This window comes from Oncorhynchus clarkii, chromosome 4, assembly GCF_045791955.1.
Source record: "Oncorhynchus clarkii lewisi isolate Uvic-CL-2024 chromosome 4, UVic_Ocla_1.0, whole genome shotgun sequence".
Classification (NCBI taxonomy): Eukaryota; Metazoa; Chordata; class Actinopteri; order Salmoniformes; family Salmonidae; genus Oncorhynchus; species Oncorhynchus clarkii.
The window spans coordinates 45,803,088-45,816,295 of record NC_092150.1 but is presented as its reverse complement, the minus strand read 5'-3'; the positions used below and the strand labels follow the sequence as shown (position 1 = coordinate 45,816,295).

At 42.8% G+C, this 13,208-nt stretch overlaps 1 protein-coding gene across 3 annotated transcripts in view; it reads left to right on the top strand.

The window, feature by feature from the left end:
* LOC139406881 (AP-2 complex subunit alpha-2-like) overlaps window positions 1–12,190 on the top strand; it is a 60,650-nt gene extending 48,460 nt beyond the window's left edge. Inside the window, exons 13-22 of one of the 3 annotated variants that reach the window (XM_071150005.1) lie at window positions 789–943; window positions 1,446–1,505; window positions 2,049–2,120; window positions 2,476–2,558; window positions 4,935–5,025; window positions 8,880–9,002; window positions 9,155–9,271; window positions 9,349–9,418; window positions 9,538–9,672; window positions 12,013–12,190. In XM_071150005.1, the coding sequence (XP_071006106.1) occupies window positions 789–943; window positions 1,446–1,505; window positions 2,049–2,120; window positions 2,476–2,558; window positions 4,935–5,025; window positions 8,880–9,002; window positions 9,155–9,271; window positions 9,349–9,418; window positions 9,538–9,672; window positions 12,013–12,090 (984 nt within the window). In that variant the 3' untranslated portion in view covers window positions 12,091–12,190. The remainder of the gene's footprint in view (window positions 1–788; window positions 944–1,445; window positions 1,506–2,048; window positions 2,121–2,475; window positions 2,559–4,934; window positions 5,026–8,879; window positions 9,003–9,154; window positions 9,272–9,348; window positions 9,419–9,537; window positions 9,673–12,012) is intronic. The other 2 variants (XM_071150006.1, XM_071150007.1) reach the window with 2 other exon arrangements.
* Window positions 12,191–13,208: the final 1,018 nt, after the last annotated feature.

Sequence of the window (13,208 nt, the reverse complement as noted above, 5' to 3'; positions counted from 1 at the left end):
TGCAACAGACATCAAGATTTACATGGCACCAAATATCTGTCTCTAGTTAATTTACTGCTTTCTGGTACAAAAATACTAATGCAACCTAGAATACTAAATCCTTTCTTTAAAGAAACTGGAGATTGGTTCTCCCTGTTACTGACTGACAGACACTAATCATGGAATGGGATGTTGTTTTATCACCAATCTGTCGTAAATCCACAGTCAGGGTTAATCTCTGAGACCCACTTTCAGTCCACACACACAAATGAGTGTTCAAAAAAACTATTCTGTTGCATTAAACAACCATTTGATGTTATAATACTGTTATTGCAATCTTGTAATTTCTGTTCTGACAATTCAAAGACTGGCAGCAGTTGAAAGAGATGGTGATTGCTTTGGAAAAACCACAATCACGGTCTGTGTAATGGATTTACTTAATATTGAGCAATATATTCTCAAAGCACTGCTATTATACAAATGATGTCTCTCTCTGTTCACTCTCTCTCTCGCTTTCTCTCTTGCTCTCTGTTCTCCCCTCTCTCTCTCTGTTCTCGCTCTCGTGCTCGCTCGCTCGTTCTCATTCTCTCTGTTCTCGCTCTCTCTGTTCTCGCTCGCTCTCTCTCTCTCTGTTCTCCTCTCTCTCTCTCTCTCTCTGTTCTCCTCTCTCTCTCTCTCTGTTCTCGCTCTCTCTCTTGTGCTCGCTCGCTCGTTCTCGTTCTCTCTGTTCTCTCTCTCTCTGTTTTCGCTCTCTCTTTCCCTCTATCCTTTCTCTCTCTGTTCCCTGTCCATCTTTCTTTGTCTTCCAGTCCACCCCCTCCCCTTCAGCAGATCTGCTTGGCCTTCGTTCGACCGCTCCTGCTAGTGGGGCCACTCCCAGTGCAGGCAGCCTATTGGTTGATGTGTTTTCAGAGGCGGGGCCTTCTGCCACTTCTACTGGCGTGAACGACGACGGCTTCCTGAGGTGAATGTTCACCCTGTGACTAGAAGACTCCCATAGACACAGATCTGGAATCAGCCTAGATTACCCCCACTCCAAGCCTACCCTTGGGGATAAATTCAAAACTGACCTAAGATCAGTGTCTAGTGGATACTTGATGTTTGTGGTGTGGCTGTTATGTGTTTTAGTTGTCCAGATGCACTGTGGTAGAATATGAAGCTTGCTCTTGAAAATGAGCGTTGTTTTATTCTTGTAGTGCTTGCTGTCTGTGATATGTGCTGGTCCTCTGTCTCTGTCTTTATCAGTCATTCTTCTTGTTTCCTCTGCGTCTTCTATGTGTAATCTTGTCTGTTCTCTTTTTATCTTGCTGTGTTTGTGACTGTCTTTCTATTTTCTTACTTTCTCTCCTTCCCCTTTTCTATTTCTCCTTCTCTGTGTTTTTGTGTGTGTGTGTGCGTGCGTGCTTGGTCCGGCAACGTGCGTGCTTGTGTGTCTCTTGTCCTCGATTGTGATTGGACATTGGCAGCGCTCTTCACGCTCCCGAGGCCTCTGACTCCCCATTGGTGGAGGGTCCTGGTGACTCGGAGTAAGGGGCCAGCAATAAGATGGCTGACTGTCATGTTGCACCCAAACACACATATGAACACTGTTGTTCTAATCTAAAGCTATTTAGGGAGGCTGCATGAGCACCTCAACCTTAAACTAGTCACATGAACACAGATACCCTCTATTGCATGTGGGTTGTTTGATTATGTTATTGTAGTCTACCTATGCTGTTTATTCATACATACATGTACCACACACAAAAGAAAATGTTTACAAGCAAAATACTTTTCATTGTTTTTGTTAATACTGTCAGTTTTGATGAATTGGATCTAAGTGCTCATACTAACCCACCTCTGCTTTTTCTCTTCTCCTTCTCTTCTCCTGTTTGTCATGCCTCACTGCTTTGGGTCTCGCTTGACACACTCTTTTCCTCCTCCTCTCTCTATCCCTTTTTCTATCTGTAATTCATTTTATCCCCTTCAAACACATTTTACATTCTCTCACACCCCCTGCCATTTTCTGTGGGTGCTGTCATCCACTTCTCCTCATCCATCCTTTCTCCATCCCTCCTTCCTCCTCTCAGCTCTGCTCCCCCTACTGTGGCCTCTGAGGATCCTGCCCCTCCTCTGCCCGAGTCAGATGAGCTTCTCAACAAGTAAGAGCTTTCTCTCGCTCCTCCTATCTCTCTCTTTCCGGCGGGGCTGGCTTGTTTTTGGGTTCTGTCACTCTTGAGCAAAGGTATCTAACAAACTACTGGATTGAAACAAAACCAACTTGTGTAGATGTCACTGACGTCTGTTATGTTAAGTCATTCACGTATGGTAAGATACGTATGTTTGTCTGCAAAGTGAATTGATATTGCGATATGATGGCATGACTGCAGAGTTCCAATGACTTATAGGTAGTGTATGTACCACTTGATTGACATGTTATAAGCAGCAAATGATACATGATGATAAATCCTAACACGTTCATTCTCACTCACTTTCTCCCTCTCTCTCTCCTGTCAGATTTGTGTGTAAGAACAACGGTGTGTTGTTTGAGAACCAGCTGCTTCAGATCGGCATCAAGTCTGAGTACCGCCAGAACCTGGGTGAGTTTGGGCTACTAGACAATGCGGGGAGATGCTTGAATCCTATAAGTCACATTTGTCACATTGATGTGAGTTCTGGGAGATTGCGTTATGTGTGGGATTCAAGTTAGGATTCTTCCCTTGAAGTATTAACCCTTTTCATGCAGATCAATCCTGTGTGAAATACATTAACCTATATGCTTAAACCTATTTGAATTGATGTCTGTGCTATTCTATAGCATTGGTAAGTACCTCTGAGCGTGCACAGAATGTAATAGATGGCGTCATTTAGAATGTGTTCACATCCTAGCTTTGTCATGTCCATTTTAGTATACAGAATGTTTATTCAGGGGTAAGGTACGCTTCAGTTTCTATAATGCATTAGATGCTGGGTGAGTGAGTATAATGCATATCTTGGCTACGGCATGGGTGTATTTGCACGTGTGTATGTACAGTTGAAGTCGGAAGTTTACATACACTTAGGTTGGAGTCATTCAATCTCGTTTTTCATCAACTCCACAAATTTCTTGTAAGTCCGTTAGGACATCTACTTTATACATGACAAGTCATTTTTCCAACAATTGTTTACAGATAGATTATTTCATTTATAATTCACTGTATCACAATTCCAGTGGGTCAGAAGTTTACATACACTAAGTTGACTGTGCCTTTAAACTGCTTGGAAAATTCCAGAAAATGATGGCTTTAGAAGCTTTTGGTAGGCTAATTGACATCCTTTGAGTCAATTGGAGGTGGACCTCTGGATGTATTTCAAGGCCGACCTTCAACCTCAGTGCCTCTTTGCTCGACATAATGGGAAAATCAAAAGAAATCTGCCAAGACCCCAGAAAATAAATTGCAGACCTCCACAAGTCTAGTTCATCCTTGGGAGCAAATTCCAAACACCTGAAGGTACCGCGTTCATCTGTACAAACAATAGTACGCAAGTATAAACACCATGGGACCACGCAGCCGTCATACCGCTCAGGAAGGAGACGTGTTCTGTCTCCTAGAGATGAACGTACTTTGGTGTGAAAAGTGCAAATCAATCCCAGAACAACAGCAAAGGACCTTGTGAAGATGCTGGAGGAAACAGGTACAAAAGTATCTATATCCACAGTAAAACGAGTCCTATATCGACATAACTTTAAGGGCCGCTCAGCAAGGAAGAAGCCACTGCTCCAAAACCGTCATAAAAAAGCCAGACTATGGTTTGCCATGGTTTGCCACTGCACATGGTACAAGATGGTACATTTTGGAGAAATGTCCTCTGGTCTGATGAAACAAAAATAGAACTGTTTGGCCATGAAGACCATCGTTATGTTTGGAGGAAAACAGGAGGCTTGGCAAGCCGAAGAACACCATCCCAACCGTGAAGCACGGGGGTGGCAACAGGGGTGATGGTTGGATTTGCGTTTATTGTTGAAGAAATTAGCGTTACACCAAGGCCTGCAATCTGGAGCAGGATCGATTTGGAGGTGGAGGGTCCATCATGGTCTGGGGCGGTGTGCCACAGCATCATTGGACTGAGCTTGTTGTCATTGCAGGCAATCTGAATGCTGTGCTTTACAGGGAAGACATCCTCCTCCCTCATGTGGTACCTTTCCTGCAGGCTCATCCTGACATGACCCTCCAGTATGACAATGCCACCAGCCATACTGCTCGTTCTGTGTGTGATTTCCTGCAAGACAGGAATGTCAGTGTTCTGCCATGGCCAGCGAAGAGCCCGGATCTCAGTCCCATTCGGCACGTCTGGGACCTGTTGGATCGGAGGGTGGGGGCTAGGGCCATTCCCCCCCCAGAAATGTCCGGGAACTTGCAGGTGCCTTGGTGGAGGAGTGGGGAACATCTCACAGCAAGAACTGGCAAATCTGGTGCAGTCCATGATGAGGAGATGCACTGCAGTACTTAATGCAGCTGGTGGCCACACCAGATACTGCCTGTTACTTTTGATTTTGACCCCCCCCCTTTGTTCAGGGACACCATTCCATTTATGTTAGTCACATGTCTGTGAAACTTGTTCAGTTTTTGTCTGTTGTTGAATCTTGTTATTTTTATACAAATATTTACACATGCTAAGTTTGCTGAAAATAAACGCAGTTGACAGTGAGAGGACGTTTCTTTTTTTGCTGAGTTTATGTATGTATGTGCTTTTACTAATGAGATGGGTGAGTTCCCGACTGTGTCCATACGTTGTTGTACTGTAGGTATTATGAATTATAATGCATTATAAACGGGAATGAGTTGGTGTGTAAATGCAGCACTATAGCCTTAATATAATAGCATACATAACAGTACATAATGCATTATAACCTGTATGTTTTATTTTGGAAATGTCACCTAAATGTGTCCATTTGACATAATATCTTCTAACATGTTTTTTAATATTTTTTTTAGGGAGGATGTATCTGTTCTATGGCAATAAAACCTCGGTGCAGTTTGTCAGCTTTAACACCACAGTCAGCTGTCCAGGGGAGCTGCAGTCTCATATCCTTCAAAGCATTTGCACACACACACACACTGGCACACCCTTATCTTGCACACTATAGCAATAGCAGAATTTTGACTTCGATACTGATACCAGGTTTAGTATCACAATGCGCGATACCATCACGATACTCGATACCAAAATGATACCGCTGCAAAAAAAGAAGGTATATTAGCCAAAGTCACAAAATGACAGATGATCCAGACAAACGCTGCTGCTGCTCTGTTCAGTATTTGGGCATCTTTTAAGTTCAATATCATTACATTTCTTTTTTTTTACGTCAACATTTTTTGGAGACAGACATGTATGCATTAAAGGGGAATGGAAACAATAGGCTTTAGAACACCATCTAACTGTAAATCGCCATGTTGGCATTTTGTTGCATCATGTACTGGCCAGCAACACAAGGTATTCACCTGGAAAGCATTTCTGTTAACAGGTGTGCCTTAAGTTCATTTGTGGCATTTCTTTCCTTAATGCGTTTGAGCCAATCAGTTGTGTTGTGACAAGTAAGGAGTGGTATACAGAAGATAACCCTATTTGGTAAAAGACCCAAGTCCATATTATGTATAGAGCAGCTTAAATAAGCAAAGACATTTGAAGAACTTTGAAAGTTTCTTCAAGTGCAGTCGCAAAAACCATCAAGCGCTATGAGAAAACTCTCATGAGGCCTGCCACAGGAAAGGAAGACCCAGAGTTAACTCTGCTGCGGAGGATGAGTTCATTAGAGTTAACTGCACCTCAGACATCTCAGCCCAAATAAATGCTTCAGAGTTCAAGTAACCGACACATCTCAACATCAACTGTTCAGAGGAGACTGTGTTAATCAGGCTATAATGGTTGAATTACTGCGAAGAAACCACTACTAAAGGACACCAATAAGAAAAAGAGACTTCCTTGGGCCAAGAAACACGAGCAAAGGACATTAGACCGGTGGAAATCTGTCCTTTGTTCTGATGAATCCAAATGAGATTTTTGGTTCCAACATCTGTGTCTTTGTGAGATGCAGAGTAGGTGAACAGAAGATCTCTGCATGTATGATTCCCACCGTGAAGCATGGAGGAGGTGTGTTGGTGCTTTGCTGGTGACACTGTCAGTGATTTATTAAAGGTATAGTTGAAGTCGGAAGTTTACATACACCTTAGCCAAATACATTTAAACTCTGGTTTTCAGAGTAAATATTTACCACTTTATTTTAAGAATGTGAAATGTTAGAATAATAGTAGAGTGATTTATTTCAGCTTTTATTTCTTTCATCACATTCCCAGTGGGTCAGAAGTTTACACACACTCAATTAGTATTTGGTAGCATTGCCTTTAAATTGTTTAACTTGGGTCAAACGTTTCGGGTAGCCTTCCACAAGCTTCCCACAATAAGTTGGGTGAATTTTGGCCCATTCCTCCTGACAGAGCTGGTGTAACTGAGTCAGGTTTGTAGGCCTCCTTGCTCGCACACCCTTTTTCAGTTCTGCCCACAAATGTTCTATAGTATGCTTGGGGTCATTGTCCATTTGGAAGACCCATTTGTGACCAAGCTTTAACTTCCTGACTGATGTCTTGAGATGTTGCTTCAATATATCCACATAATTTTCCTTCCTCGTGATGCCATCTATTTTGTGACGTGCACCAGTCCCTCCTGCAGCAAAGCACCCCAACAACATGATGCTACCACCCCCGTTCTTCACGGTTGGGATGGTGTTCTTTTTTTCTTCCCTTTTTCCGCCAAACATAACAATGGTCCTTATGGCCAAACATTTCTATTTTTGTTTCATCAGACCAGAGGACATTTCTCCAGAAAGTACCATCTTTTTCCCATGTGCAGTTGCAAACCGTAGTCTGGCTTTTTTATGGTGGTTTTGAAGCAATGGCTTCCTTGCTGAGCGGCCTTTCAGGTTATGTTGATATAGGACTCGTTTTACTGCGGATATAAGACATTTGTGGAGTGTTTGAAAAACGAGTTTAATGACTCCAACGTAAATGTATGTAAACTTCCGACTTCAACTGTACACATAAGCAGCATGGCTATCACAGCATTCTGAAGCGATACGCCATCCCATCTGGTTTGCACTTAGTCCCACTATCATTTGTTTTTCAACATGACATTGACCCAACACACCTCTAGGCTTTGTAAGGGTTATTTTACCAAGAAGGAGAGTGATGGAGTGCTGCATCAGATGACCTGGCCTCCACAATCACCTGACCTCAACCCAATTGAGATGGTTTGGGATGAGTTGGACCACAGAGTGAAGGAAAAGCATCTGACAAGTGCTCAGCATATGGGGGAGGAGTGTGCAAAGCTGTCATCAAGGCAAAGGGTGGCTACTTTGAATAATATAAAATATAGTTTGATTTGTTTAACACTTTTTTTGGTGACTATTATTTCATAGTTTTGATGTCTTCACTATTATTCTACAATGTAGAAAATAGTCAAAATAAAGAAAAACCCTTGAGTGAGTAGGTGGTACTGGTACTGTATATGATTTAGTATATGTAAAGACAAGATTATATCAAGAATAGTGTGATGGGTGACAATATTAGCCGCTCACTTGTGAATGATGCCCTGCTGTTTCACATGCTTTTTTCCACCTTCTTTTTCCAAACCATAGTCGTGTAACAGTTTTTTGCTTCCGTCCCTCTCCTTGCCCCTACCTGGGCTCGAACCAGGGACCCTCTGCACACATCAACAACAGTTACCCACGAAGCACCGTTACCCATCGCTCCACTAAAGCTGAGGCCCTTGCAGAGCAAGGCGAACAACTGCTTCAAGGTCTCGGAGCGAGCGACGTCACCGATTTTGAAACACTATTAGCGCGCACCCCCTCTAACTAGCTAGCCATTTCACACCGGTTACACTCACCCCCCTTTTGACCTCCTTTTCCGCAGCAACCAGTGATCTGGGTAAACAGCATCAATGTAACAGTATAGCTTCCGTCCCTCTCCTCGTACCTACCTGGGCTCGAACCAGAGACCCTCTGCACATATCGACCACAGCCACCCTCGAAGCATCGTTACTCATCACTCCACAAAAGCCACGACCCTTTGCAAGCAAGGGGAACAACTACTTCAAGGTCTCCGAGTGAGTGACATCACCGATTTTGAAACACTATTAGCGCGCACCCCGCTAACTAGCTAGCCATTTCACACCGGTTACAGTCGCACACCTCAATGAGCCTTGCCCATAGGCCTATATGTTTTGATGAGGTTTGCATCATAACTGATGTTGCCAAATAGCTTCTTAAAATTTAAACACATTAATCTGCATTACAACGGTTGTAGAGCCTAACTGGCATGCATACGCTGATCATTTTCACCATAAAAATGCACCTTTTTATAATAAAAGCATTACACTCATAATCGCATTTGTGGTCACTTTTGAGAATGCTGTTAAAGCTTTCGGTCTGTTATTCAAACTCAATCAGCATGGCAGAGTGATCTCCAGCCTTGTCCTCGTCAACACTCACACCTTTGTGTTAAACAAGAGAATCACTGACATGATGTCAGCTGGTCCTTTTGTGGCAGTGCTGAAATGCAGTGGAAATGTTTTGGGGGGATTCAGTTCATTTGCATGGCGAAGAGGGACTTTGCAATTAATTTAAATTCATCTGATCACTCTTCATAATATTCTGGAGTATATGCAAATTGCCATCATACAAACTGAGGCAGCAGACTTTGTGAAATTTAATATTTGTCATTCTCAAAACTTTTGGCCACGACTGTACTGTGCAACACTACTATGTGTGTCCATTGGGTTGTAGTCTATACTTTTTAACACACATAGCTATATTCAATATTACAGTCCCCCCAGTATAGTCTCTAGTCCCGGCTCTGTTCCTCTCCTTGACTGGCTTTCCCACAGCTCAACGTGCAGACCAAAACAGTGGAACCCCTAGTGGAGGGAGGAGCACAGGTGCAGCAAGTCATCAATATCGAGTGTCTGACCGACTTCATTGATGCTCCGCTGCTCAACATCAAGTTCAGGTGCACACGCGCACAGAATATTACACAGAACATATGATACAAACACCTCGCAATGACGCACGGAAGATCAGTAGTAACTCAAACATACACGCAAACATTTTTTGTTGTTGTTATCTTCAGTTTATAAAGTAGCGTGTGTGTGTTCCTCTCAGGTATGGGGGAGCCCTGCAGAATATCTCTCTCAAGCTGCCAGTCACCATCAACAAGTTCTTCCAACCCACAGAGATGGCCGCCGCAGACTTCTTCCAGCGCTGGAAACAACTCAGCCAGTGAGCGAGAGTGTGTGTAGGGTGCGAGCATGTAAGAGGGTGCGTGTGTGTGTATTTATGACTTCTTCTCTTTTCAGGCCCCAGCAAGAAGCACAAAAGATCTTCAAGGCCAGTCATGGCATGGACACAGAAGTGCTCAAGGCCAAGGTAGACACACACACACACTTTAGGCATATTAATTTAATTCCTTTGCCTGCTGAATGTCTACCACATTCTACCCCCTCCCATTTTCTCTCTCCCCCCCACCCTCCCACTCTTGTCTCTAGTTGCTGGGCCTGGGGACAGCCCTGTTGGAGAATGTGGATCCTAACCCAGAGAACTATGTGTGTGCTGGAGTCATCCAGACCAAGGCCCAACAGGTCGGCTGTCTGCTGAGACTGGAACCCAATGCGCAGGCCCAGGTACACACACACAAATGTATATGCACATATACACACACACACAAATGTACATGCATATATATTTATATATACATACACACACACACACACACACACACACACACACATATATATATATATATATATATATATATATATATATATATATATATATATATACATACATACATACATACATACATACATACATACATACATACACACACACACACACACACACACACACACACACACACACACACACACACACACACACACACACACACACACACACACACACACACACACACACACACACATATACACACACACACACACATATACACACACACACAGAGTCCGTCTGTCCTTCTCTGTGCTGCTCTCATTGCATCACTCACTGCTGTCTGTGTCTTTCTGTGTGCTGCTGCAAATCAAGCCTGGCGAGCAGGTAACACACAACTGTCCCTGTTCTCTCTCACTCTCGTTCTTTCTTTCTCATCCCCCTATTCTCTCTTTCACACCCTTTTTTCACGTTCTCATTCACTTTTCCCTCCACATTGATTCTTCCACACTTTCTCACTGACACCCCAAAATTGAACACTTGAATCTCCACATTCTCTGTCTCTCTCTCTCTCTCTCTCTCTCTCTCTCTCTCTCTGTCTCTCTCGGTCTCTGTGCAGTGTTAGACTCGAGGTTGATAATGTGTCATCAGTGTAAATCCATTCTAAACACGTGGTAACATTTTTGATGATCCAATATATACAATGCCTTAAAGTTTTCATACCCCTTGACTTATTCCACATTTTATTGTTAAGCCTGAATTCAAAATTGATTAAATGTATATTTTTCACCCATCTACACACAATACATCATAATGACAAAGTAATTTTTATTTATTTTTTAATTACAGAAATATCTCATTTACGTAAGTATTCACACCCCTGAGTTTATACGTTATGGATTCACTTTTGGCGACGATTACAGCTTTGAGTCGTCTTGGAGAATGTGTCATTATTGTCTGTATCAGCTTTGTACATCAGAATTTGGGGATTTTCTCCCATTCTTCCTTGCAGATTTTCTCAAGCGCTTAAATTAGATGGGAGCGGCGGTAAACAGCAATCTTCAAGTCTTTACACAAATGTTCAATGTGATTCAAGTCTGGGCTTTGGCTGGGCCACTCAAGGACTTTCACATTCTTGTCCTGAAGCCATCCCAGCATTGCTTTCTCTGTATGCTTGTGGTCATTATTGTCCTGTTGGAACATAAATCTTCGCCCCAATCTAAGATTTTTCACTCTTGAAGCAGGTTCTCATCAAGGATTTGCCTGTATTTGGCTCCAATCATTGAAATGCATAGCATAGGGATGGTGTTGACAGGCAAGGACCTGTGCCTGGTTTTCTCCAGACATAACACTTTCCATTCAGGCCAAAGAGATACATTTTTGTCTCATCAGAATCATCTTTTGCTTTATGCTTTGAGTCTTTAACGTGCCTTTTTGCAAACTCCAGGTGTGCTGTCATGTACCTTTTTCTCAGGAGTGGCTTCCGTCTGGTCACTCCTATAAAGCCCAGATTGGTGAAGTGCTTTAGAGACTGTTGTCCTTATGTCAGGTTCTCCCATCTCAACCAAGGAATTGTCAGATTGGTCATTGGGTTCTTGGTCACCTCCCTGACCAAGGTCCTTCTTGCCCAGTTTGGTCGGACGGACAGCTGTAGGCAGAATCTGGGTTGTTCCATATTTTTTTGAATTTCCCAATGATGGAGACCACTGCTCTTGCAAACTTTCAGCACTCTATACCCTTCCCCAGATATACCTCATCACAATACTATCTCTGAGCTCTACGGACAGTTCCTTGGACTTCATGGTATCGTTCCCGCTCTGACATGCACTGTTAACTGTGGGACCTTGTATAGAGTGTTTCTCTTTCTAAATCATGTCCAAACAACTGAGTTGGCCTCAGGTGTATCACGGATGATCAAAGGAAATTGGATGCCCCTGAGCTCAATTTGGGGTGTCATAGCAAAGGTGTATAAATACTTATGTAAATGAGATATTTCTGTATTTGATTTTCTATCAATTTGCAAACATTTAAAAAAAATCTTGATTCCACTTTGTCATTGTGGGATGTTGTGTGTAGATGGGTGAGAAACTAAATGTAATCCATGTTTCAATTCAGGCTGTAATGCAACATAATGTGGCATAAGTCAAGGGGTATGAATGCTCTCTGAAGGCACTGTATATATATTATGTGTGTTTGAACTTTACTGACCACCCTGTATGTTCATTCGTGTGTGTGTGTGTGTGTGTGTGTGTGTGTGTGTGTTTACACATGTTAAATCTGTGTCCCTTCTCTGTCAGATGTACCGGCTGACTCTGCGCAGCAGCAAGGACACTGTTTCCCAGCGCGTCTGTGACCTCCTGGCAGAACAGTTCTGAAACCCTGAGTCTAGAACTCACCCAACGTGCTCCAGGCCATCATCACTACGCTCTAGACGCCCAACACACCGAGACCAGTGTTTCAACCCCCCCCCCCCCCCCGAACAAAGAATCAACGAGAAGAAAGAAAAATACCTACATAAGGGAAAAAAGCAGCCGTTGCCACTTGCACGACTGCCCTATTATGAATGTCATTTATTATTTTTGTCATGATTATAATTCCGATTCTTATTGTTATTACTGTTTATTATCAATGGCGCTACAATTCTTGTTTTTTTTCTGGTGTTTACCCGTGCGTGCGTGCGTGCGTGCGTGTGTGTGTGTGTGTGTCCTGTTCTTCTCCGTCCTGTCTGTTTAAGCCCTGAGTACTTGTGATGACAGCTGGTGCCTGTGTGATGCATGGGGGGGAGGGTGGAAGAATTTGTGCGTTGATTCCGTGACATTTCAACCTTAGACTATTCCTGGGAGTTCTACACACACACACACACGTAATACACACCCAGATACTCTCACATGTAGGCAGATACATATATTTGTACACGCTTAAGTGTCCGTGTAAATAATCTGTATAGGGTCCTCCTTTAGTGGGAGGGAGGGGTAAAACGAAATCACTAAAGAAATGGGCCTCTTCTGTGTAAGGGTCCAAAATGACACTCTAAACCCCCACCTTCACCCCAACCCCATCTCTTCTCCACCCTTGCTGTCCCAGTCCCCCACCGGTTATACATTCCAAGGGCCTCTATCAGTATAATCCCTGAGATATAATATTCCATAAAAAAATCTCCGGCACATTCCCAAGTCTACAGTTCCAGCTCTATTCCAGTGGAAATGGCCAGTGCACTTTAGGTGGTTCTAAGAGACCTCAGTCCTTCAATACCCCTCAAACACATACACACACCACCCCTCTCCCACTTCCCCTGTCTTTCTGGCGTGTAACCATACTTTATACATAAACTCAAATGATTATGTACCTGTTCATGGAATATATATATATATATATATATATTCTTTTTTTGAAATATATCTAAATATATATATATATATATATATATATATATATATATATATATTTTTAAGAATGTAATTACTTTATCTTTTTTGTCATCTTTACTTTTATT